This window comes from Furipterus horrens, unplaced genomic scaffold, assembly GCF_987537825.1.
Source record: "Furipterus horrens unplaced genomic scaffold, mFurHor1.1.pri manual_scaffold_10, whole genome shotgun sequence".
In the NCBI taxonomy this organism is placed as follows: Eukaryota; Metazoa; Chordata; class Mammalia; order Chiroptera; family Furipteridae; genus Furipterus; species Furipterus horrens.
The window spans coordinates 46,442,266-46,466,605 of record NW_028327180.1 but is presented as its reverse complement, the minus strand read 5'-3'; the positions used below and the strand labels follow the sequence as shown (position 1 = coordinate 46,466,605).

The following is a 24,340-nucleotide window of genomic DNA, read 5'->3' as shown; positions in this document are numbered from 1 at the left end:
ACTGGCCGCTGGCCCCGTCCATCAACGCCCAGTCCGCTTCCCATTGGCTTCCTGCCTGCCGCGCGTCACCGCGACTATCACCCGCCCCCGCGCCCCGCCCGTCGCGAGGAGACGTGGGGAAGGGGCGAGCGGGGCGCGAAGCCGGAAGCGACCTGAGAGCGCCGCTCATTGGCCGACGCTCAGGACAGGGCGGGCTTCGATTGGCTAGCGGTGAGTAGGCGAGGGGCTTCAAACGAAGACCAGGGCAAGGGGCGTGGCACCCCGCGTCCCCGCTTTCTTCCCTGGACTCTAGGGAGGCCCCGCCTCGTTCCCTGAGGGGAGGGGAAACGCTGGGAGGGGCGCCAACTGCTTTGCGCCCCAGCAGACCGGGGGGCGGGGCCGTCTTGCGCACGCGCGAAGGGGAAACCGTTAGGCGCCGGCAGAGGGCGTAGGCGCGTGGGGCCTCTGGCTCCCGCCTTCTCCGTCTGCGCAGGCTCCGTAGGCACCGAGGAGAGCGCGGGAAGGCGCGGTGGCTTAAGCAGTAGGGTTTGGAGGCGTGCGCGTCTGGCCAGGAGAAGCCAAAGAGAGCAGGGGGCTCCTTACAGTCGAAGCGAGACCACCTCCGAGGCATGCTCCGGGATCTCGGCGCTGGCCAGAGGACCTCTTTAAAGGTCCCAAGCCTTTGCCACCTGAGCGAGCAGGGACAACTCAGGACCGCCCTCGGACCTAATTAGAGATTGTCCAGGACTCTGCCTCGTTTTTACCCTGGAGCGTCGCCCGCCCCAACCTTGTCAGCCATCTGGGACACAGAACCCGCCCAGTGGGTTAGGATAGTGAGAATTTCAGGTAGTATTTGGAAACGCTGGTTCTGTGCCCGCCAGTGGTGGGAACAATTATTTTAAAAAAACATAAAATGTTTAGTCCCCACCCTAACCCACTGAGGTAGGAATTACTGTTTAATGACCTTTTATGGTGAGAAAACTGAGGCCAGAGAGGCTAAGTGACTTCCCCAGGCCCCCAAATGGGCAAGTTGGGATTTGAATGCAGACCCACCAGCTTCTGAGGCCAAGGTCTTGCTTGCTAGGTTTCTTGCTTCTCAGAGACGGGCTGAATTTCTGCGTGGCCTCATTGCTTTGTCGCTCTGGGGCACCAGCCAGCAAGCAGGACCTTCCAAGAGATGGCCTCCAGCTCTCCCCCCTTGCACTTCAGCTCATTCTGTTCATCTAGTTTAGAAAAAGCTTCAACCAAAGCCATATACCACTTTGTAGCCTTCAGCTCCCATGGTATTTGATGGTTGCCCACCTTCCTGGGCAATTCTTTCTTGCCATTTTCCACATTTTATATGCCTGTTCCTTCACCTGCCACTTATGCCTCCTCTTCTCTGGGTGCCGCTTCTCAAATTCCCTTGCTGTCTTTAGGGGAGTTTCTACTTGTCTCCTAGATGTTCGTGTGTCTCATGGTTCTTCCTATCCCTTTGCACTTTCTGGGTGACCTCCCTCACTCCTCCTGAGGCTTCTAGTATCTCTCCACACTGGTGATTCTCACTCAGACTCCAGAGCCCAGCCATCTCTCCACATCCAACTGCTTTCTCAGCATCTGCTGTTGGATTTGTCAAAGATCCTTCAAAGTCAGCATGTCTACAACTGACCTCATCATCTACTCACACTTGCATGTCCTGAATTACCTTCTAGCTGAAATCCAAGTTGTCTTTGAGACTTTCCTTTCATCCCGCACATCCTGGCTCTCAGAGGTTCTTGAATCTTGCTCTTCTGTTCCCATCTCCCCTCAGATCATCACATCTCCCACTGGTCTCCCCAGTCATTCTGTAGTCCAGATTCAACCCTGTAGTGTGCTCATTCTAAAAGCTACCCAATCTCCATCCACAGGCAATGGGCAAGATCAAGTCCTCACAACCTGATCCTAACCCCACCCTGTGTTCCACCCACACTTCATGGGACTGGAACTCCCCAGGAGCTGAGATGGGTCAGTTTAATAAACACTGAACACTTGTGTTAAGTGCTCAAGCACAAGGGTGACTAAAGCAATATCCTGAGATTAGATTACAGCCTCAGGCGGCAGGACGAGGGAGAAGGAACTTCACTCTAGTAGTGAGTGGTAGGGCATTTATAGGAGGGGATTCTATTTTATTGACATGCTCATCTACCATCTAAACAAGCTCAGTGTCAGCTGAATGTTGAATAGCAGGCAATGTTTTCAGTTGTACCTGGTAACAAAACATTGTTTGCACACTGCATCAAGTTTTAAAGGCTTTCATTTCTTTTTGATTCCCTACCCCTCTTCCCTAAGACCTGATCTTGAGGCAAATACCAAAGCAATTTAGGTAACTAAACTGCAACCATCTTTGACCCTTTAAGTTCCCTGTCATCCAGTCAGCTAAATCTTAAGGTTACATCCTTCAGATGACTTTTTTCTTCTTATTCCATAGCAAGCACTACAACTGAAACATCTTTCTAACTGGCATTCCTGCTTCTAGCGTATCCCCCTTTTAGTCCTTCCTGAAACTGAATAAGTGGATTTTCCTAATGTCCATGGGTCTCTACTCTTAACCAAGTTAAGTTCAGGCTCTCAGCAAGGTGGACCCAGCCTACCCACTAGCTTTCCTATTTTTTTCAACATACAGAAAACCTTTCCCAAGCAGGCCTGTGCTTTCCTAACTCAAGCAACAGGGACCATCTTTCCTGCTCCTATCCCATTTATTAAAATCCAACTATCCTTCACAGCCTGGCTCAGGAAGATTGAGGATAACATAGGACAGGACCTTTTGAGTTACTGAGGCAAAGTGTTCTCACTGTAATAAAGAGATCACAATCCTTACATCATGAAGTTGTGGTATAAAGCCAATAAATACAATTTACTAACTTCATGGCACAATTATCTCTCCATCCCATTCACACTTGTTGAATCAAAATGCCTTATATGTCCCCAAAGTCTAAAATTCAAACAAATTGTAGTTTATGTAAAAATTTATTTGACCAAAATGTAGAAAAAGTGATACTATTACATATGATACAGTTGCAAGAATCTAAATGAAAAGTGTCGGTTTTATTCAATTGCACAATTTGCTAGTGTATCTCCTGGGTAGTGTGATGCGCAATAAATAGGAGTGAGGGGCAGAGGAGTCAGGTAAGCTAGAAGCAGGGTGGTTTTTAGTCAGAACTGTAAACTTGAGTTGCCCCCCACACGGCTGGGGAATATGGAATGTTTCAGCTGAGATGTTAACTGAAAAAGCAAAAATATAACAAAACAAATGTGCAGCCCTGTCTATAAAATACTCCATATCCAGTTGAATCAGGAGTTTCCTGGTCTTTTATTAACTTGGTCCTGACAAAGGCAATAAAGTCCTAGATAAGTAAATCCTCAATTTAGCATTCCCTAAAGAACAGAGGAGATGAAGTGAGGCCACTTACTTTATCTCTGCTGCCAAAAAGCCCCCTATGCCTTATATTTAATAGAAAATGCTCTTGCTCAAATATTGATGTCTAGCAGTGTTTTTGATGTGGCTTCCTGAACAGGACTGAATTCTACCATATTCATTCCTGCTGAGTGGATGGCCTCATTTCAGAGTACATGTTATGACTATTTCTCAAGCATTCTCATGCTGACTATTCACAGGATGTTTGTCCTGCACCGTAGTGTGGAAAGGGAATGCTTCCACAATGCTTCCATTTGTCTATGGTTTATGGCTTCCCACAATAGCTTAACGCCCCCTTTTTTGCTCTGGATGGAAAATCTCCACCTATTTTAGTGTGATGGTCCTTGGCCTCCTGTAGTGTGTACAACAGTGGCCCAGAGGTTCTCTTCTTCAACCAGTGACTAGATGTTAGAGACTGAGTTTTTAAAGAGTGGGTCTGTCTAATCTCCCAGGAACCAAATGCCTTCAGTCTTAAGAGACTAATCTTCAATAGGAAACACCCTGCCTAGCTTAGAAATAAATGCAATTTAATAATAAAAATAGAGCTGAAAAATCTGGTGTCATTTGGGGAAAAAAGGGAAGGAATTAGATTTAACTGGTGCTCAAAGCTTCTCTGATACAAAATATTTGGTCAGATATTCATAATTTGCACAGATGCAGTAACAAAAGAAATTTCTTACAAGAGAAGAAAAAGATGCAGAGGTCTGGAGCTTCTGTTGTAACAAGACTCTTCTGGTTTTGGTTATATACAGTTAAGTTCATTTAGTGTCTGATCCAGTGTCTGATGTAAGCCCACGTTCTCTTCTTTGGCCTGGGCAAGTTTCTCTGGTGAGGATTAAGAGTGGGAGAAAAATAAATTAATAAGCATCTTTGTTAAAGGTGGGGGGAAAAAGGTTTCCTAAAATCCATACTGTCAGAGCAGAAGTCATAGCAGAGAAAGGACTTTGCATTTTAATTATACTGGAACCACGGAAAGACAGAGTTCAAGTACTGAATTTGGGAGTCAGATCGGATTTCAGGAAAAAAATACAGGGTGTTCAGTTAAATCTGAATTTCAGATAAATAAGTTTTTAGTATACGTAGATCCTAAATGTTGCATGACATGTACTTATGCCAAAAAATTATTCATTGCCTATCTGAAATTCAAATTTAACTGGACGTCCTATATTTTATTTTTTTATTATTTTATTTTATTTATTTATTTTTTCAGCTTCAAACTTTTTTATTAAAATTTTTAGTTGTGCGGTCACATTGTGATGTAGTGGCCTTTTCTGTCTCTCCGTTGTTATAAGACTTCTCTCCAGCTAGCGTTTGGGTGGTTATTCCAGATGATTTCTCCAAAATTAAGTTGTAAATCTAGACTGGTCCTGGGAGGAGGTTAGTGTAGCTTCACGTCCTATATTTTAATCTGCTATATCTGGCAATCCTAAAGTCAAAACACCTGGGTTTAAGTCCCAGCTGTGCCATTTAACCTTTCTAGGTCTTAGTTTCCCCATCTGTCAAATGGGAAAAACAATACCACTGTGAGTTCCTATGAGAGAGAAACAAGAAATGCTGCAGAATTTGTGACGTGCTACACAAATATAAGATTTTAGTCCTAGATATGGGTGACTTAATACATTTCCCCCCTAAAGGCCAGGTAATTACTCCTTGAGCTTTTGGAAGGAAAATATAACCTTGTAACCCATCTTTCCTTTAGAGCTTCTGGGAATGGCTGTTGAATGTCCACGCATAATTGTGTTATTGTGTCTATGTGTCCATAGCAATGTAGTCAAACCCAGGTAAATGCAATGTGATCGGAATTTAAGCCAGACTATGGGTATGTTATTAAGTGATTGAACTGATGAAACAAAAATTGTTTTAAAAGTAAGATGCCCTTCAGAGTTATGCATGACAGAACACGGGGTAGAACTGGTTTTGTCATGAGTGATGGGTGATAAGGGACTAGGCCAAGACTCATTAAAATACTGAAGGGAAGCTAAATGTGGAAATTTTCAGAAAGAAAAAAAGTGCACAAGGTGGCAGCCTTTCAAATGCAACTACAGAACCTTTCATTTGACGAGGCACTTAGAAAACCAAGACACTCTGATCGGGGAGGATTCCACCAGAGAGAGAGCAGTGACCCAGGCCTATCCAGTCTGGAAGAACACGTGGTAACTGAATGCCTACTATTGTGTGAACCCATTTCTCCATTATCTCCTTTAATCGTCACAAAAACTAAGTGACCACCTTTATTTTGCAGAAAAGCCATGTAGCTTGTTCAAGGCCACCTAGCTAATGTGGTAGAGCTAGAATCTAAACCCAGATAGCCTCAAATACAAATCTTGACCTCACTTCACCTTGCCACTGGATTCCTGGCATCTATTTTGCCATTAGGCCTGAGAGAAAATAACTTCCCCTTAAAGTGTTAATGGCCCTTGAGAATCATGAAAGGCCCACAACTGTCAATAGGTAGGGGTAGATCTCTACAGCCCGAATCCCTGTCGATGGCGTTCCACTTAGGTGCTTACTGAGGTAGAATGAGTGGGGAGGCAGGGCTACAGCTATTTCAAAGGGTGGAGACTACAAATGTCTGGAAACACACAGAGAGAGCAAACAGAATATACACCCACCTCCACACGGGGGTGGATGTATGGCAATTTGTGGTGGGAGTGGTTTATGCAGAAGTTCCTGATGGATGGCAGTTTAGAAACAGGGAGCTGCTGGGGGTGGAAGGGTATGGGTCATTTACAGATGTGTTTTGGAGCAATGAATATAAAGAAAAATCGGAACAGAGGTTCCCACCTGAACCAAACAGGATGAGGACTAAAAAGCTATAGGGATCCACAACTGAGGCTAATTATAGAGATTTTCATGCCATTTTCAAGTTGGAGGGGTAGTCTAGAAGACATGGATTGAATATCAACATGTCAGAGTTACCGCAGCAGTCTGAGGTAGTGGTGGTAGAGTGCAGGAGAGGGTTGAAAAGACTTTGAAATTTGGACTCTCTTTGAAAAACCTGTGAGCTTTCAGTCACTATAAACATGACCTTTTAATACCCACAGGCTAACTTATTCCTTATAGGGAAGTTTTCTAAGGGCAAGATATAGAGGAAAGCCTCACAGGTGAACTTCCTCCCAGGACTGGGAGCTGGAGAGATGTCCCATGAACAGTGAACACATAGGGAACCCAGATACCACTCTTAGGGTATAACAGAGGAACAAGTGCAAAAAGGAATGAAGAGACCAAAATGCCATTGCTGCTGTTTGAATCATAGAGCAAACCCCAATCAAGGGTAGCCTCTTTTTTGAACCAAGCCTGCTGGTTTCTGCAAATTCTGCTGACTCTTGAAGCTGCTTAAGAGGGTGGATGGATCTCCACTCAAAACAATTTCTGTTTAAGTAAAAACAGCTACTGGCATGCAGATACAGTTGGCTAACCCCAGGCCCGAGAGCTTGTGCCAAACTGGCTTTTGTTTTCACGTCATCAGCAAAGAATCACATGGGCATAATTTTCTTTCTGAAATGAGCTCTTCATCTGAACCACCCACTTTCTGTTGTAGCCATAGTCAAGGGCGTCACGACTACTATGGCTCAAAAGCAGCAAGGGGAGAAAACGAAAATAGGAGGGCATGCAGATGAGGATCGCCTGTCTTTATTTTGGTCACACAGGCAGACACAGCAGAAGGTGGCTTGAAGGATCAAACCAGGAGGCAGGAAATGGGGAGCTTCTAGAAGCCCATGGGAGTGAGCAGGCAGACTTCAGTATTGCTAGGACACAGGGCAGCACCACTGCTGCCTCTCAGAGAGAGGTCATGTTGTTGAGAGCATGGTCCAGCTCCTTGCTGACAGCTTTGTACTTGAGCTTCTGAGTGTACCGCTCGTCTAGAGGGTGGACATCCTCAGGGAGAGTTCAGAATAAGAGACACAGGGGACAGAACATGAGGGTCGGAATGGTGGGCCACAGATGAGCAATGAGAGGAAGAAAAAAATGTAAGAAAAAAAAGCATGAACTAGGAGGAAGTTGTTGTCGTATGGAAAACAAACAAGAAAACAGAAGACTGACAAAGTGATTTCTAAGTAGTTGGAGATTCTGCAGGGAATTACTTAGAATGAGCCTTTGAAGGAGTGGAGACCAGAAGGCACAGAGCTTCTCACCAGCCTCCTGCCCTGGGTTCTTCCTGACTCTCCATGATGTCACCTGGTTCAAAGGTCATGCTTTGGAAAGGGAGCATTCCCCTTACATAGAAACCTCACTTCCCAAACCAAACTCAGGACATATGGTATGAGGAATGAGTTTTGCATCCTTTCTGGATGAAAAAGGCAGCTTGGGAGATTCTGTCAGAACCCTAAGATCTGGAAATCCCAAATTATCTCATGAAGAACACAGAACAGAATTTTTTAAAAAAGTTGGAACTCTACAAGAAATCATGGGATCTGTGGGCACCAGGCTTGCAGATTACAGTCTTTATTTAGTCTCTACATTCTCTATATTTCCGTTTTCTCATATAGTGATATGCTCTGAGTTCTCTGGGAGAGCGTGCCTTTAAAAATGCAAGACATCTAAAAAATGCAAGGCATCTTTCAGAAATAAGGAAATGAAAGAAAATAATAAGGACTTCTTTTTTTAATCAGCTATATTTGGGTCTTTGTATTCACACGTGGAGTTACTTAACCAGAGATACTTTATTTCCCCAAAACTGGCAACCCACGTCTGAATTTTATTTTCACTCTCCAATTCCAGTGCTCCGGGCTCCCAGATGTGACACCACTCTTCCCTTTACTGTCCTAAATGGAATACAGCCCCGCTTGCCCCTGCACAGACGTCCCCAACCGCTCCATGGATATGTCAGGTAGGGGGACGCAGAGCAAACATAATTAGATGGTAATTTCCTACCTTCCAGGTCATCAATTGTCTTTTCCAGTTTTGCAACTGTTCTCTCTGCAAATTCAGCACGGGTCTCAGCCTAGAGAAAAAGACCAGAGTCACTACGATTGCTTCAAGACCAGCCCCAGGGGAAACTTGACCAGCTGGGTGTGATCACTCACCTCTTTCAGTTTGTCAGACAGAAGTTTAATTTCTTCTTCATACTTATCCTCCTTTTCAGAATACTGTGGGAGAAACCAAAACACTGCTTTTAAAAGGAGAGAAAAAAAAAAGGCATAAAAGAATGCTGGCTGGTTCTCAGCTCCTTGGAATTGAGTGTTTGCTTGAACATGCCTAAGAAGCAGAGTAGAAGCAGGCACCTTTCCAGGCAGAAGAAATATGTGCAAAACTCAGAGAATCTGTGGGAGACAACTTTGGGACGGTACTGGGCTGGTAACTTGAGAGAAAAGTGTGATGAAGTTGGGGCCAATGACTGAATGGAAATACATGCTATTCAAGGCCCTTCACATCTGTATTTCCAACCTCCTCAAGGTGCTGTCTCCTTCCTCAATAGTAATGTGTACTCTCTGGCCTCCCCATTCTTTTCTATGATGGGGTCCCCAAGCACAGAATGTCCCTTTCCTCATGACCAGCTGTTAGAAATCATGTGTCTTTCAAGATTCAACTCAGATTAATAGTAGCTAATATTTATCAATGGCTTGCTATGTTGCTAGATATCCTCAATCCCATTTTACAGATGAGTAAAGAGGTCATTTGTCTAAGGTCACATGGCTATCAAGTGACTAAGCCATGACTGGAATCTGACTCTGGAATTTGAGCTCCTGACCATCCTCATATTCTACAGCCTTTTTAAAGTTCCCTTCCTTGTGACACCTTTCCCAACTTTCCAAGGTCCCTCTGTTGAAGTCCCAAAGTACCTTGTTATCTTGTCAGCCTCTTCCACTCAACTTAACTCAGCTCTCACAGAAGCAGAGGCCGAACTGCCACTCTACCATCTATCCCTAAGGCCTCGGGTGGCATTTGGCATGCACACCTGAACTGTATTTATTCATCAAATATCCTAGTATCAAATACACGCCAAGCACAGGGCTAGGACTAACTATATATATAGCTCTAAAGAAGTCAAGACATGGACCCTTTCTTTAAAGTGTATAATCTACTAAGGAAGGTATGCAAATTAATTGAGTAATCATGATAAATGAGATCAACCATTATTATAAGAAAAGACATAGGTAGGGCCATGAAGCCCAGAAACACCTAACCTAGATAAGCAATCAAGGCAGGCTTCTCAGAAGAAGTGCTGTTTAAGCAGAGACCTACAGGATGAATAGGAGGTTATCAAGCAAAGAGAAAATGAAAGCACCCCTGGCTGAATGGACAGCAGGCTCAGAGAACTGGAAGTGATGAGAGAACACGGAATGTTTGTGAAACCAAAGTTCAAGGCTACTAGAGAACAGCATGAGGAGGGAGGGTGAGGAAGAGATGAGGATGGAAATTCAGCAGGGTGAGCTGAGGAAGACTATGCACTGCTCCTAATGTGATTCTATCCTGTAGTGACCACTCTGGATACTGTTTCAACCTAAAGAACCCAATTCTGCCTCTGACATCGACTGCTCAATCTTCAAGGTTATTTCTGGAAGAACCAAGGGATTCCAGTGGGGCAGGGAGGCTCTGTATTCAGAGGACTATGTTCATATCTCCCCATGAGGAGCCTGACCAGGTATCAATCTCACATTCCACCTCCACCTCCTAAGAAGTGGAGATAAAAGATGGTGCCAAGACCCCACAGAAGAGGGAAATGCAGTCACCAGACACCTCTTTCTGTGGGGAAAAGTCCCAGCTGCTGGGCTCTAAAGCTGCTGTTGGCAAACACAGGTCAGATCCCTGATACCCTGGCATGCTCCTGCGTCCCTTGGGGAAGAAAGGAAGCAAGTTCAGGCAGTCACCCTCCAACTAAAGCCAACTACCAACCTTTTCAGAGGCAGCCTCCAGTGACTTCAGGTTGTTTGTGACATTCTTGAGTTCTTCCTCCAGGTCACCACATTTTCTGCACAAAGGTAAAGGATGTTTGTGCCTTATCTTCCCTTAGAGCAGGCAATTCCCCTAAAAGCAGTTTTCCGAAGGAGGCATCCACAAGGAATGCGGGAAAAGGTTAATGGCCTTTCCTGAGCTGGAGCACTGTGTACTTATCAAAACCCTAGCGTGCCAGGCGAAGGCGCGGCAGGCAGGCTGAGGAGTATTGGGAAGGTTTGTACAGTGCTCCTGGGCTCCTGCCAAGGCTGAAGCAACAGGGACTTGTGGAATCTATGATTGATGAGGCTGACTCCAGAAGGTGCAAGAATGAGATGGAGCGCAGGAGGTTGGGGGATAGCAATCAAGACCTTACGCTCGACATGCTAGGAAGCAAGCCCAGAATGGATTTGTGAAACCAGACCCCTCTCAGCGCTGCGGGATGCTCCATGGAGCTGGCGGGCCCAGAAGAGAGGATTTTTGGTTTTTTTGAGCTTTCAGGAGTCTGATCAAGCTTCTCCCGCCCCACACTCTGCCTGCCCCGGAATGTGTCATGGCCAAATAATGACTTCAGGAGCAAAGCATTTAAACGCTGAGGCGGGGTGGGGACCATCTTCTCTAGGTCAGCTTTCTGTTAAGAAAGCACTGCCTACTGAGATACTCTCTGGAAGAACGAGACCTCTGGGCTTCTCTACTACCAGCTGCCTCACTCCTCTTTCCCAATACCTCTGTGGGAAGTAAAGATGTGGGCAGCAAGGACAAACTGTCGCCACTTCTCTTTGTCAGCCACAGAAGTGAAGAGGAGGGACTGAGCCACGAGTCCCAGATGCCCATCCACTTGAGCAGAGGCTCTGGTTGGTGTCAGCCAACCCCCTCTGGCTCAGACCCAAAAGCTGAACAGGGCCTCCCCACGCAGTCCCGCCCTGCCACTCACAGTTCTGACACCTCAGCACGCTCCTCTGCCCTCTCCAGCTCGCCCTCCAGGATGACCAGCTTACGAGCTACCTGCAGAGACAGAAAGGATGGTCGGTGACTGCCGCCAACAGCCACACCTAGTAGGGTGTCCCCCCAGTGCACACAGTGAGGCCATGCCCAGACTATCTGCCTTCACAGGGCTTTCTGCTGCTTCTTCAACTCAGTCCTGGAGGCCATCAACATTCTCTCCCTTGGGTGCCAGGGGTGAGGCAGACAGAAGGAGGACTGAGCTTCCTGTTGGAAGACCCACAGCTGAGGACCACGATTCCCAATTTTAGCCAAACTGTGCTAAAATTTAGCCAACTACGGGACAAAAAGTGATCTGGTCAGTTCCCCACCAAGTCAGACAGCGTCACAGAATTCCCCAGGACCTTTTGGCATCATGGAAGATACAGTTCCCAGCCAAGTGTGTCTCTGGAAAAACAGCTGTGGATACAGATGGACAGCTGAGCTCCCCAAGAGCTTCCTTTGGGCGGCCCCAGGGTGTCCCTATCACACATCCATTTCCTCCCCACTTCCTGCTGCCGCCACCACCATCTGCCAGCCCCACTCACCTCCTCGTATTTGCGGTCAGCCTCCTCTGCAATGTGCTTGGCCTCCTTGAGCTGCAGTTCCTGGATCTCCATCTTCTCCTCATCTTTCATGGCCCGGTTTTCTATCACCTTCATTCCTCTGCAAGGAGCAACCTTGTCATTACCGCCACACACGTGCCACCTCATCACCCACCTCTGTGCCCCTGCTCATCTAAGGACTTCTCAGACACCTGCCAAGAACCAGACTCCAAAGAGGAGATCACAGAGCTGCGCACATGCACTTTTTTACATTTACTGAACGCTGGGCGTGGTTCTAAGTGCCTTAAACACTGAAACTGCTCCATGAAATAGTAGGTACATTGTCCCCATTTCACAGAGGAAGAAACCAAGGCACAGAGAGGCTCAGTGACTTGTTCAAAGTTATATAGCTGGTCAGTGCAGAGCTGAGACCCACACCTGGCAGTCTGGCTCCAGAGTCTGTGTTCCCATTCTAAATTGCCTCTGCCTACTAACAGGGCGTACATCTACTCCAACTGTTACTATGATGTGATTAGAAGTCTGGGCCACAGGAGAGATGAATTCCACAGCAGTGGGAGAGGGGGTGTGTGCGTGTCACAGAAGACTTCCAGAGAAGAATCCACAGTGAACAAGTAGGGGCAAGTACTCCTCAGTGAGGGCGCCGTAAAAGAAGGCCACAGAGAAGTGACACAACACAGCAGAAGGCCAGGGTGGCCAGACCATAGGCCAGGCACTTGAATGACATGCTAAGGGTTTTATGCTGAGGGGACAGGAAATCACTGGAAGGTTTCAAAAACAGGAGTGAGCAGAAATCAGAACAATGAATAGATTGTAGTGGAAAGCTCAGGTAAGAGCCGGGTCTCAACATGGCGAGGGATGAGGATAGTGCATACCTCCCAGGGACAGCTGAAGTCTCGCATGATTCCACTGGCTGACCATGACATGAGCTCCCTCTGGCCTGCACTGCTTGGAGCGATCCAGGTAAGATCAGCACTTCCAAAGAGGCCAGCCCAGGATAACATTATTGATGTGTGTATTGCCTGCCCAGAGCAGAGGAGCACATACTTCTGCTGTCTAATAAATATGTCCCTGTGGGCTGTCACTACCATTCTCAACTGACTGTCACGACACCCTGTACCCCTGTACAAGGCCTCAAGATCAGCAGGTGAGCAAGCCTGGAAAGCCCACTGCAGTCCTGGAGAAATCAGTGATCTGCCCTAGGCCAAACAGCAAGCGGCAGCAGGACTTGAACCTCCTAAGTATAGAAATCCTTTTACCAAAAACATCAGTCTCCAACAACAGTGTCACCAAACGCTTTTGGTGACAAGTAAGGGGCAATTCCAGGCTTTGCCCTGGGGAGATCTTGAAAATGAGACATCCAAGCCAGGCTGATCTGACAGTGCACACGGACAGCAGCTAACCCAGGCCCCAGGCCCAGCCATGAGCACTGTGTGATGGAATCCTTCACACTTCCCACTGCTGTGCCCCCACCAAGTGGCTGAAGCAGAGCCTGCCCTGCGGTCTGAACCCTTGCATACAGTTCCACTGCACGGGAAGAAATTTCCTGCTTGGGCAACTCCGATAGTGAATCTCCAAGATCCTAGTTGGTTCCCAGTCTCCCTCCCCGACCCTGCCCGCCAGGGTTGGCTTTTAATCTCTGGTTTTGGCCACCATTGCACAATCAGGAATGACTCCTTTGGAGGAATTCATCCTGGAAAACCACAGTAGACAAGGCAAGTGAGAATTCTGTGGAATCGTGTGCTAGACACACAACCACCACCGGCCTGGCCTGCCCTGTCACCACCCAGGGAGCCCATTTACAGCACACAGAAACGGCTGCTTCTGTGAAGCACACAGTCTGCAAGAATTGTGCCAGAAAACTGTCGTGCTCCAGAAGATGGAGGCCCAAATGCAGTGCTCATGCCATGAGCGTGAGGAGCACTGTCAGCTGCAAGTTCGTGCCTGTCCCTGACATGTTGTCACAGCCATCCAGTAGCCCACAGCCTGCCCAACAGCATTATACAGAATCATGTCTGCATGGCCCATTCCAAGTTGTCACCTGCCTCCTTCCCACATTACCCTGGAAACTTATGTCTTGAAAACAGGGATGAGATGCACAGTGGCCTTCAGACTCTGCAAACTCTGATCATTATTGCAGTCATACTTGCAGTTATAATGGCCCTGCCCTTTTTTCCCTTCCTCTGCTCGTGGCAGTTTTTCTCCATCACCATCACAATGACAAACACCTCTACATTCAGTGTGACAGTTTCCAAGGCGCTGGGCACACAGTGTATGGATCTGCACATGTTCAATCACATAATCACATGCACTCTCACCCCGTTCTGTGAGGTCAGCCATTCATCCATGCAATCTCCATGTCCTAGGAGCCATCACCAGTGCCACCGGGTTCAAAGCATCCTTACCTCTCGCTCTCATCAGCAGCTTTTTCCGCTTCCTCGAGCTTCTGCAGGGCTGTGGCCAGTCGTTCTTGAGCCCTGTCCAACTCCTCCTCAACGAGCTGGATGCGTCGATTGAGAGCTGCCACATCCCCTTCAGCCTGGGGAGGTCAGAGGTGCAGCAAGGTTAGGAGGTAACAGGCCAGCAGCAGGAAGCCCTTCCCTCAACTAATGCCACTCCCAACTCCAGAGCCTACCCGGGAGTCCAGGCAGTAAGGAATTCACACTCCTTTCTGGATGTGAATATTCTGTATCTTTCCCCAAAACATGAGCGAACACCGGTCAATCAATGAGGAAGATGTGTGTCCCAGTACAGGATGGGTGGTCAAGTCACCACAGAAGAGACAAGTGTACCATATGCTGTGAGAGGCAGTGCTGGCCTCTGTGCATGGGATTCCTAGAGAACAAGGCCACTGGGGACCTGGCTCACCCTGTCACATGATCAGGTCTGTTCCTAGTCACCTCAACGGCAAGATAAATGCAAGAATACGGAGCCCTCAGTTAAATGCTGACCATATGCATGGGGGAAGAAGGCAATCCAGATGGAACACCACCCTTACATGAGCCTGGCCAGATGGTGAGACAAAATGTAGAAAGAACGAGACCTTGGGTACAGGCACAGAAGAGGCACCTGAGCAGTTGTGGGATCTTCCAGGAGTAGTGAGATGTGCCTAAAAGCAAGAACTCCAGTATCAAAAAACGCTGGCTTGCTTCGCCAGTCTGTAGCCATATGGCGCTAGGCTGGTTGCTTCCCAGCTCTGAGCCTCCCTCTCCTATCCCTGTCCCTTTACACTGCTGTGAGGACTGTCACTGAAGGGCAAGGTGCTATCCTGCTAAAGGGCAGCTCTGAAAGCCATGATTTTGCCTCATTTAACCCTCATGTTCTCACCCATTCTGCAGATGGGAAAACAGAGAGGCCAGCTAGGTGCAGTAGTTCTGTTCAGCGCCACATAATTGGTAAGGAATGACCCCTTGTGCACCAGTCCGAGGCTCTTCCTTTGCTCAACCTGCACCCTGAACCTCAAAGTCCTGTGGGGGCCTTGAGGCCAGCCAACACTCAGGAAGAGATATTGAGAGTAGGTGAAAACGGGGCTCCCCTGAGGGGAGATGCGAAGGCCCAGGTAAAGCCACACTGGCGTGATGTCAAGAAAAATAAGTCTCTGGATTGAGGTAGGCTGTGAAAATGAGTGGGAAACCACCCCTCCCCTGCTCCTTTAAACAGCAAAAATATGGAGAAATACAATGAGGCCAGAGTTGCTGCAAAACAGAGAACTGGGCCACTTTTCTCAGCTCCTGAGTTCTGGCAGCAGATGCAGGGGAAGTTCCCACAGGTGTTTCTCACAGCAGCCTCCTCTGAAACACCTTTTGCAGACTCCATGAAAAAATCACTGATGAACTCTGTTAAGAAATGTCATCCACTCCTTCCAATGAGTGCCTTCTATTCTTTTTAAATTACATGAATCTTAACTCCTTCAGCAACTGGGGCAGGAATTAAATCCCCCCCACCCAATGTTTTTTAAGTACAGTCACAAAATTGTGCACTAACACCACTGTCTAATTCCAGAACATTTTCATCATCCCAGCAAGAAATCCTATACCCATTAGCAGTCAAGGAATTGATTTTTAAGATCAGACAGAGGTGTTTGATTTAGGAGTTTTCTTTGAAAAAAGGACTGAGCAGCTCCTTATGCAGGGGATTCTAAATCCTGACAACCATGCTTTGGGCATATTTTCAATTATCTGGAATTGAAAGAGTTGTGAGGTGCATTCACCTATATGGACACATACATATATATGTATTTTTGAAAAACTGCTAGTCACTGCTAGTCATCTGGGGCTCCACCCCTTCCTGCAATCAAAGCTTCCACACGCTACAAAGGATTTCCCTTATAAGGTAAAAGAGGCTTGCTAGATACATGTGGCCAAGGAACAGGAAGATGTCGGTTAATCACACAAAAATCTAAATGAAACCAGCTGTTGGAGGCAGCCCCAGAAGTCTGCCACACACCGGCTCTTAGCTTCATCTACAGGCAACTGAGAAAGGGCTTTTTTTCCCCCCTTTGGGCCCCCTTCCTTTGCCCAGGAACCTTCTTCAAGCTTTCCCCTGCCTGACCAAGAGAAGCATGCTTTGAAAAGTGAACATTTTAAAATATCTGCAACTTTACAAAAGCATCTTTCTTCCCACTCCTGTCTTGGCTTGCGGCTGAGGGCCATTTTTAAGCAGAAGTAATTGTCCTCCAGTGAGATGACTTGGGATGAGATCAGAGGGAGGATTACGCCGGTTCCCTGTGCGAAAGAGGCCAAACCAGCTACTGTTGGAGGCTCCCAGGATTAAAGGCCGTGACTCAGGCCAAGTCAAAGCCATCTGGGGCTCAATCCCCATGGCAAGTCCACCTGGCCAGGCATCTTCTCCGCTTCTAGGGTCCCTGCCCTGAGTCCCAACATTCCAGCTTCCACCCTCTCCCTCAACTTTTTTGCCTTTGAATCTTTACACAACTAGGTGTCCTGTCCCAGAAAATTCCTAATTTATTCTAAAAGACTGCTCAACCTCCATTTTGAAGCTCCACTGGATGGCCGCCTCCCTGCCATGCTCCCAGAACAGAACAGAGACCCCCTAGGATGCCAATCAGCCTTCCGTGTCCTTCCCCCTCACCCCCATTAGACTGTGAGCTCTTTTGGAGATAGAGGAAGGGGAGGGGAAAACAAAACAGGAATCGGGCAGTTACTCTGTACCAGATGAATACGGGGAGGTTTTACTCCAGGACCCTCCTAACTACCCTAGGGAGTCGCCAGTATTATCAGCCCTACGTTACAGAAGGGTAGACTTTCTCCTAGAGGTTAAGTACCCAGTGGTAGGAGATGGTATTAGAATCCACATCTCTCCCCAGCCCCAGGGGTTGCCACCATCTGTCCCATCCTGAGGAACAGTCAGGGGATGGAGAGCGTGCGGCAAGGCCCTCTCCTCATTCAGCTCCATTATCTGTCTCAGGACCTGTGGCACGCAGCAGAGGCGCACAGATCGATCGCGGGTCTAGGGCCCCGTGCTAACATTCCAAGGGTCTTCTGGAAAAGGCGGGGTCTGTCCTGCAGCCCTGGTTTCCGCAGGGGCCAGCTGGGCAACGAAAGGCCGACAACTCGGAGCTGAACTTCCGCCCCTTGCCGGGAGCAGACACGTTGCTGCCGCGCCCCTGGGAACAGCTGGAAAAGTTCAGCGAGAGCCAGGAAGCCTCAGAAGAGGCGAGAAAGTACGACGCAACCCCCCCATCCCACCCCAGCCCAAGTCGACCAGTCCAACTTCAAGACAATGGAAACTCGTTTCTACTCTCACTCACGGCTCCTAGGTGCAGACGCGGGTCCCACCCCAACTCCGGACCCCAGCGCCAGCGTGAGTCGATGGCTGCGTGGTGCCCCCACCCCACTCCGGGATCGCACGGGCACTAGGCCCCATCCCCCCATTTCCCGCTTGGCCGCAGCGCTCCCTTCCCAGTCCCAGGGCAGGGAAGGAGGGCAGCGGAGGAAGAGGTCTCAGCAGCCAGCCCCGAGCAAGGGTGGGGGGTTGGAGGCGTTTGGGGGTCTGCGATCTGGAGCGCCGAGGTCGAGGGCGCGAAGCCGGGCAAGTTGGGGGGCGGGGGAAGGTGGACAGCAACTGTGGTGGCGAGCCGGCGGGCAGGAGCGCGCAGGAAGCGAGAGGCGCCGGGAGAAGGGAAGAAAGGAGGGCACGCGGGGTGAGCTGGGGAGCGCGGGGCCAGGGAGTACGCCGTGCCGGGGGCGCACGGGGCCGGAGCTGGGGCCCGGGAGCGGCTCTCACTTTCTCGCGCCGCTCGCGCTCGCCGTCCAGTTCCCGCTGCAGGCCCTGCGCGCGGTCCTCCGCCTCGTCTGCCTGCTGCTGCAGCGCCTGGATCTTGCGTTTCACCGCCTCCAGGGAGTTGAGGCCAGCCATGGCACGGAGGCGCGGGGGCGCACGCAGCGGGCGCTGGGCTTGGCTAGACTCGGCTCCGGCGAAAGCTGCAGCAGCCGCGCCCCAGCCCCCGAGCCTTTGCTTGCGAGGGTGCCGCCCCCGCCCCTCCCAGTCCCTGGCCTGGCCGCTGTCTGGGCGATGAGGTCACCCGGCCCCGCTGCCAACGTCAGCACCGCTGGGGGAGGGCCTGACGTCGGCACCGCTGGCCGCAGCTGCTGGAAAATGCCCCTTTTCGGGACTTATTTGGAGAAAGGACCGGGAGGCACCGCCTCCTTTTCCTCCTCCTCCTCCTCTTCCTCCCTCCCTGCCTGGCCCTGCCGCGGGGGGCCGCATTCCTGCGCACGTACGTCCGAGGCCTTTTTCTCCGTCAGCTCCAGCTTCTCTTGTGCGTCCTTCAGATTCTCTGAGTACTTGTCCAGTTCGTCCTCAGTCCCCTTCATTTTCTTCTGGAGATGCGTCAGCTCCTCCTCCAGCTGGGGACAGAGGGGGAAACGTGTCAGTCAGGGGGCCATGCCCCATGGCAGGGGCTTCCCCCACATTTACAAGAGTCCTCTGTCTCTGGAGCTGTTTCCTCTTCTGTAAAACAGGGAATAACTATACTATGCACCACTCAATAAGTGCTGCGTGCGAATACGATTTTCACATCTTTCCTTGTCCTTGGTCCAGGTGTGCTTATCCTTTCTAGGGTCCCCCAATACTCGTGGGGAATCAGGTACAGCTTTGAAGAATCTGACACTTCTCCCAGATACCGCATTCAGTTTTGCATCCCAGTTTCAGGGGTGCAGCCTCCCCGTGATTGGGTTAAACTGAAAGGAGGAGCCTCATACTTTAGGCCTGGACCATCCCTATCTCCAGCTGATCCCCCTCTAGGTCTGCACACCACCACCCCAGCCAGAGAACTTTTCTAAGTGTATGTTTGTCCTCCCCCTGCCTAGAACCTGCCATAGTTCCCCATTGCCCAACAGTGGTTCTCACACTGTCACAAAAATACCCTGATAAGGTCAAAGGTCTCAGACATCCCACCACTCCTGGACTTTAGGGGCTTGACTAGAAGAGAGCTGCCCTTTGAAAACCACTTTCTTCTGAAGCTCAGGTTAAATCTTTTAAATTCTTGGGCATCTGGCTTGTGTTCATTGTAATAAAAATATCCTCTACGTTTCCCAAATTTTGAGTCACCTTTGTTTATCCTGAGAGTCTTGGCCACCTCCCCACACCCCAGTCTGACAAGCTCAGATTTATGGGACACAAACCACACAGTCCACCTCTCCATCTCTATTGCCTCCCAGTACATCAGTCAATGGTCAGCTCAGGAAACTTTCTCTACCAGCCCCAGCTTGCACCTCCTCCTCCTCCTAATTCTGAGCTGGGTGGTTAGTCCAAGTCATGCTTTGATTCAGCTTTTGCCTTTGGTAGTTTGACTCCCAACCCTGTCCATGTTCCCAGGCAGCCCCCTTGGCCACTCCACCCCCGCTTCATCCTCCTGCTGCCTCTTCATAGCAGGAAGCCCAAATCGGCAGAGTAACTTTCCCCAGGTCACACAGCACAGGAACTGAACCCACTTCTAAACAGGTCCTCATGCCAGGCCTGCTTTCCTGCATCCCTCTCTGACTTCCTTCTTTTCCTTCCTGAACAGGCTTTGCTATAAAAGCTGTTGCGCCTGCAGCTTTCAGATCAAGCTGGGAATCTGATCTAGGTTACATGTTCATCCTTGAAATGTGCTAAGTGTGGGAATGTGTGTGTGTGTGCATGTGTGTGCGCACTCACGCAAATTCTTAAAAAGACCTCTGTCCCAAGGTGATATCACCTAGTCTCCCATCCCAGGGCCTCTGAGTGTCTGATGCTGAGCTGGGGAATGGGGCTGGGATTAGAGGATCAGAGGAGGGTGGAGGATGACAGCAGCTCAGGCCTCAATCAGGGCCTATGGGCCTAACCTTGACCTCTAGGCAAGGAGCCCAGAAGCTTGACTCCAAGCCTCAGCTCTATGACCCCTGTCCCCTTTTCTAACCTCAGTTTCCTCTTCTGCAAAGTAGAAGCCTTGACATGGTGGCATCTGAGTGCCCAGGTAGCTACAAAGATAACTGAGGTTTTGATGACTTTTTCTGGGAAAGTTTGGGCAATGGGCGGAGACTGGGATAAAGTGGGCAGGGGGCTATAAAGCATTAAGAATGTGCCAGGCCCGCTACTGAAGACTCATGTTATAAAGAGTAAACTGAGACCCCCATACAGACAGGGTATTTGAACCCATGTCAAACTGACTCCAACTTGTTAGCTTGATCACTAGGCTATACTGTGCCTGCTGCCCAGCACACCCTCCTCCCTCTGACCTTCCACACCCAGAGCCCAAGCCCCTTCCCCAGGTGGTTTGTCCTGCTATTCTAGGTAGAGCCCTTGCCACCCCCTTGGACCCTCCAGTCCCTGTCCCTCCATGGCCTAGCCTTACCCTGGAGGCTGGGGTGTCCCTCTATGTTTGGCTCCATCTCCCCCAGCCTGGGGCTCCTTGGGAGTCAGGCCTGGTGCTAAGGTCACTGTGGGCCTCAGTATCACCCAGCACGGGGCTGGGCACTAACCATGGAATCCTGGAGGAAGCTCTCAGAATGAATCAATGACACAACTCCAAAACCCCTTTTGTGGTTGGAGTCAGTATAAAAAATAAATAAGACTGACACTAATCGGTTCCTTTCCCTCCAATTCCACACACGAAGCACGTGCTGGTGTGTGGCTCCTTTCTGGGTGGGCAGAGCCTTGCCTTGGCTCTGGGAGGTCTTGGACAAGTCACTTCCTTTTCTGGGCCTCTGTTTACCTGCCTGTAAAACGGCTGGGAGGGTCATGAACTACACCTTAGTCGCCATAAATGGGGGCTTCAGGCAGGGCTGAGTCAGAATGTGGGGTCAAAGGCCAGTTGTGGCGGATGTCACTGCCCTGGGAGAGGAGCGGGCAGGAAGCAGGCAGGCTGGGCCTCTTGGTCCCATTCCCACATTCAACAGATGGGTGGGGGTGGGGGGTTAGGGGACCTGGAATCAGGACTTTTCTGCAGGCTCCCTGTGGGCCAGGCTGGTCCCAAGACCCACACTCTCTGGCCTCCTCTGAAGCATAAGGCACTCTGGATAAGTTGAGTCCCTTGTCACCTCCCACCTGTGATCCAAGGCAGGACTGACCATTGGCCCTGTGAGGCACTGGCTTTTGCTTTGGGCCTCTCAGGTCTTGGTCTTTGGTTTTATGCTTGGTCATTGGAAGCATCGTTTGCCCCCATTTTTCAGATGAAAACACTGAGGGCTCAGAGGAAGGCAGCGATGTGCTGTGGGTCACAAAGGTAGATGATTCAGCCTGTATTTGAGCACAAGTCTACCCCAGTGGGAGACTTGTGGGAAAGAAAAATGAGAGAACAGAATGAAAATCCAGCCAGAGGCCAGAGAACCTGTCCCTGCCTCCTTGGCCACAAGCTTCCTGGAGGCATTGAGGAGCCCTTCCTTTTGAACTTGAGTCTGCCTTGGTAGAGTATGCTATATCAGTCACTCACACCTTAGTAAAAATTAGAGCCATCAAGTTGCTTTTGTCTGCCAAGCCCCTCATGATGAGTGTTGAATGATGGATGGAAGCAGATGGCTCAGGGCCAGCACAGGATGGGCGTCTGTGTTTGTTAGGGAGGGACACAGGGAGGAGGGACATTTGTGACAGGGAGGGCTGAGGTGTAGCAGACCAGTGTAGATGTGTCACAGCTCTAGGACAAGGTGGGGGTGGTGGTGGAGAGAGGAGCCCAATGGGGAAGTAGGGAGGGGCAGGAAACAACCCTGCATTTATCGAACACTTACTTTGTGCCAGGTGCCAGGACAAGGGATCTACCTGCATAATCACCACAAGGGAGGTACCACTGTCACTTCCCCATTTCATACATGAGGCCACCAAGACACAGAGAGAGGTAAAAACATTTCCCCCCCAGGGTGCTCAGTGACCAAGTTGTGAACAGGGCCAGTCTGAGCTCAGGGCCTATGCTTTTACCTGCCACGCTGGCCTGGAGCCTGGGCTGGGCTGGGCTAGGCACTTGGTGTCACTGTCCTCGGAAGCTCCTGGGGCTTATGAGACCCTGATGCTCCTGAGAGCTTGAGACTGACTCCAGAATGTGGATGAGCCCTGTTGGGGGGCAGGGCACTATGGAAGAGGTATGACCCCCTTCCCTCCTCCCACTCGCTGCTCTGGCCACTGAGACACAGATGACTGACTTCTCCTCTGTCCCAAACCATGGCCTTGGGACTGCCCAGCCCAGACCTCTGCCATTGCCCCTCCAATTGCTACCTGATGTACCCTTATTGCCAGAGTCTCCTGGGATTCATCCCTAAAGCTGAGTCCAGGGCCTGTGCCTGCCACAGACAGCCCTGCCTTGCCCTGCCAAGTTCACAGCAGAGACAGCAGAGCCTCAACAAGATTCTCAAATCTTCACTCATCCCAGTCTCCAGACGTTCCCAACCACAGAGGGGGAACTTGACCTCTGGGGATTTGGGTTCCATGCCCAGCCATTGGAAGGTACTCTTTGCCACCCCCAGCTGCCCCTGCAGCCAGTCACAACCAGCCCCACCACACACCCACACCTGGCCACCTTCCAGAACAGTCACCAGTGTGGACCCACAGGCTCACAGTCACATGGGCACAGGATCACCCACACACACACAAGCTTTGCACTGCCACCCTCACTCAGCAGGTACACACACAGACACCCCAACAGAAAGAGTAAACCACCAAGCACACACACGCCAACCCCAATACAGTCTTGACACACACACTCACCCTGACACTAGCACATTCCATCAGTCATGCCAACATTTGCACAAACACATACACAGCCAGCCTCTCCCCCATCCACACAATCCCACATGGATACTGCTATTCATACACATGGACTCACAAACACAGCCACACTCATTCACACCCACTCATACCTCTCTGCACACTCATTTTCACAGCAATCATCATCCCTCCACACTCCAGCCAGAACACACACACATGACGTGCACACACAGAAATGTTCAAACACACACAAATACACTTACACACAGTGTCCTCCAACCATCCCATCCAGGACACACCCACCCACACTGATACATTCACCCCAACGCACCTGTACACACCCTTAACATTTGCACACATATATCCAAATGTCCCTTCTTCCTCACTTGGCTCCCACTGGCCCTGTTAGGTGTGTTCTGTCACCCCTTCTCTCCCAGCCCAGGGACCTGTCCAGGGAAGACAGTGATCCCCTTACTCTTTCTTGGTCAGATCAATAACTCCATCCCTTTCCTAACCTCCAGGTACCAAGATTTCTGAGAACACGACCCTCAGCCCCAAGCTGTGCCAGCTCAGAGAGGGCGCTGGGCAGCCTGGTGCGGCCTGCGACTGGCCCCCTCACCTGCTTGCACTTCTCCTCGGCAGCTTTCTTATCTGACTCGGCCTGCTCAGCCCGGTCGATGGCATTCTCCTTATCCAGTTTCAGCATCTGCATCTTCTTCTTGATGGCCTCCATGGCTGAGCCAGAGGGTGTGGGCAGCGGGTCTGTGTCGGGGTCTGTGGCTGGGGCTGAGTGAACAGCAGGGTGGAGTGGAGCCCTTATAGCCTCCCCAGGGTGTGCCGCCCTGCCTGGGCGCGTCTTGGAGGAGGCCCAAGCCCAGGCTGGCCAGGCCAGCCACCACTTGCTCTCTCAGGAGGGCTTGGCCAGCTCACCAGCCGCCCGCAGCCCATACCTTATTTGGGCCTAGGATTTTCTCAAAGGAAGAAAAAGAAGGTCTGACCTGTTTCCATTTTTAACCTGGTGACACAGGTCCGTTGTGAGCATGGGGGCACAGTGCTGGCCCAGGAGGATCCCCAGCAGCCTGCTGGTTGGCCTCAATTTCCCCATCTGTGGTCGGGAGGGCTGAAGAGGGTTTGTGGGTGGGTGGGGAGTGGGCTGGGGAGGCTCCTGTCCTCCTTTCTCTTACCCTCTGGGTGCTGCCTCCAGGAACTGGAGTTAGGCCCCCATCCCACCTCCTGCTGCTGCCCCAGCAACTGGGGCAAGATTTGTTGCCTTTACAAAGATGTGTTTGCTCATTCATTCACTTGACAAACACAGAGAGCCCCAGCAGCACTT

General features: G+C 50.0%; 1 protein-coding gene across 2 annotated transcripts; it reads right to left on the bottom strand.

The window, feature by feature from the left end:
- Nucleotides 1-2,945: 2,945 nt before the first annotated feature.
- On the bottom strand, nucleotides 2,946-23,808 carry TPM4 (tropomyosin 4). Of its 2 annotated transcripts, XM_090289854.1 has the most exons (9): nucleotides 23,627-23,808; nucleotides 18,576-18,701; nucleotides 14,238-14,371; nucleotides 11,818-11,935; nucleotides 11,223-11,293; nucleotides 10,250-10,325; nucleotides 8,440-8,502; nucleotides 8,288-8,357; nucleotides 2,946-4,237 (listed from the first exon to the last, which is right to left on the bottom strand). In XM_090289854.1, the coding sequence occupies exons 1-9, from the start codon at nucleotides 23,738-23,740 to the stop codon at nucleotides 4,155-4,157; spliced, it is 855 nt and encodes a 284-aa protein (XP_090145980.1). In that variant the 5' UTR covers nucleotides 23,741-23,808; the 3' UTR covers nucleotides 2,946-4,154. The 2 variants fall into 2 exon arrangements, with proteins under 2 accessions (XP_090145980.1, XP_090145981.1); XM_090289855.1 differs by lacking the exons at nucleotides 18,576-18,701; nucleotides 23,627-23,808 and adding an exon at nucleotides 18,079-18,337.
- Between the last annotated feature and the right edge of the window lie 532 nt (nucleotides 23,809-24,340).

What these genes read in the sequence shown, in the direction of transcription:
- TPM4 (XM_090289854.1), bottom strand. Translation starts at nt 23,740, where the DNA reads ATGGAGGCCATCAAGAAGAAGATGCAGATGCTGAAACTGGATAAGGAG. An exon ending in CGGAGAAAAAGGCCTCGGAC is followed by an intron (nt 14,372 to 18,575) that starts GTACGTGCGCAG and finishes TGACCTCCCCAG; the next exon opens with GCTGAAGGGGATGTGGCAGC. An exon ending in GACAATTGATGACCTGGAAG is followed by an intron (nt 4,238 to 8,287) that starts GTAGGAAATTAC and finishes AATCCTCACCAG; the next exon opens with AGAAACTTGCCCAGGCCAAA.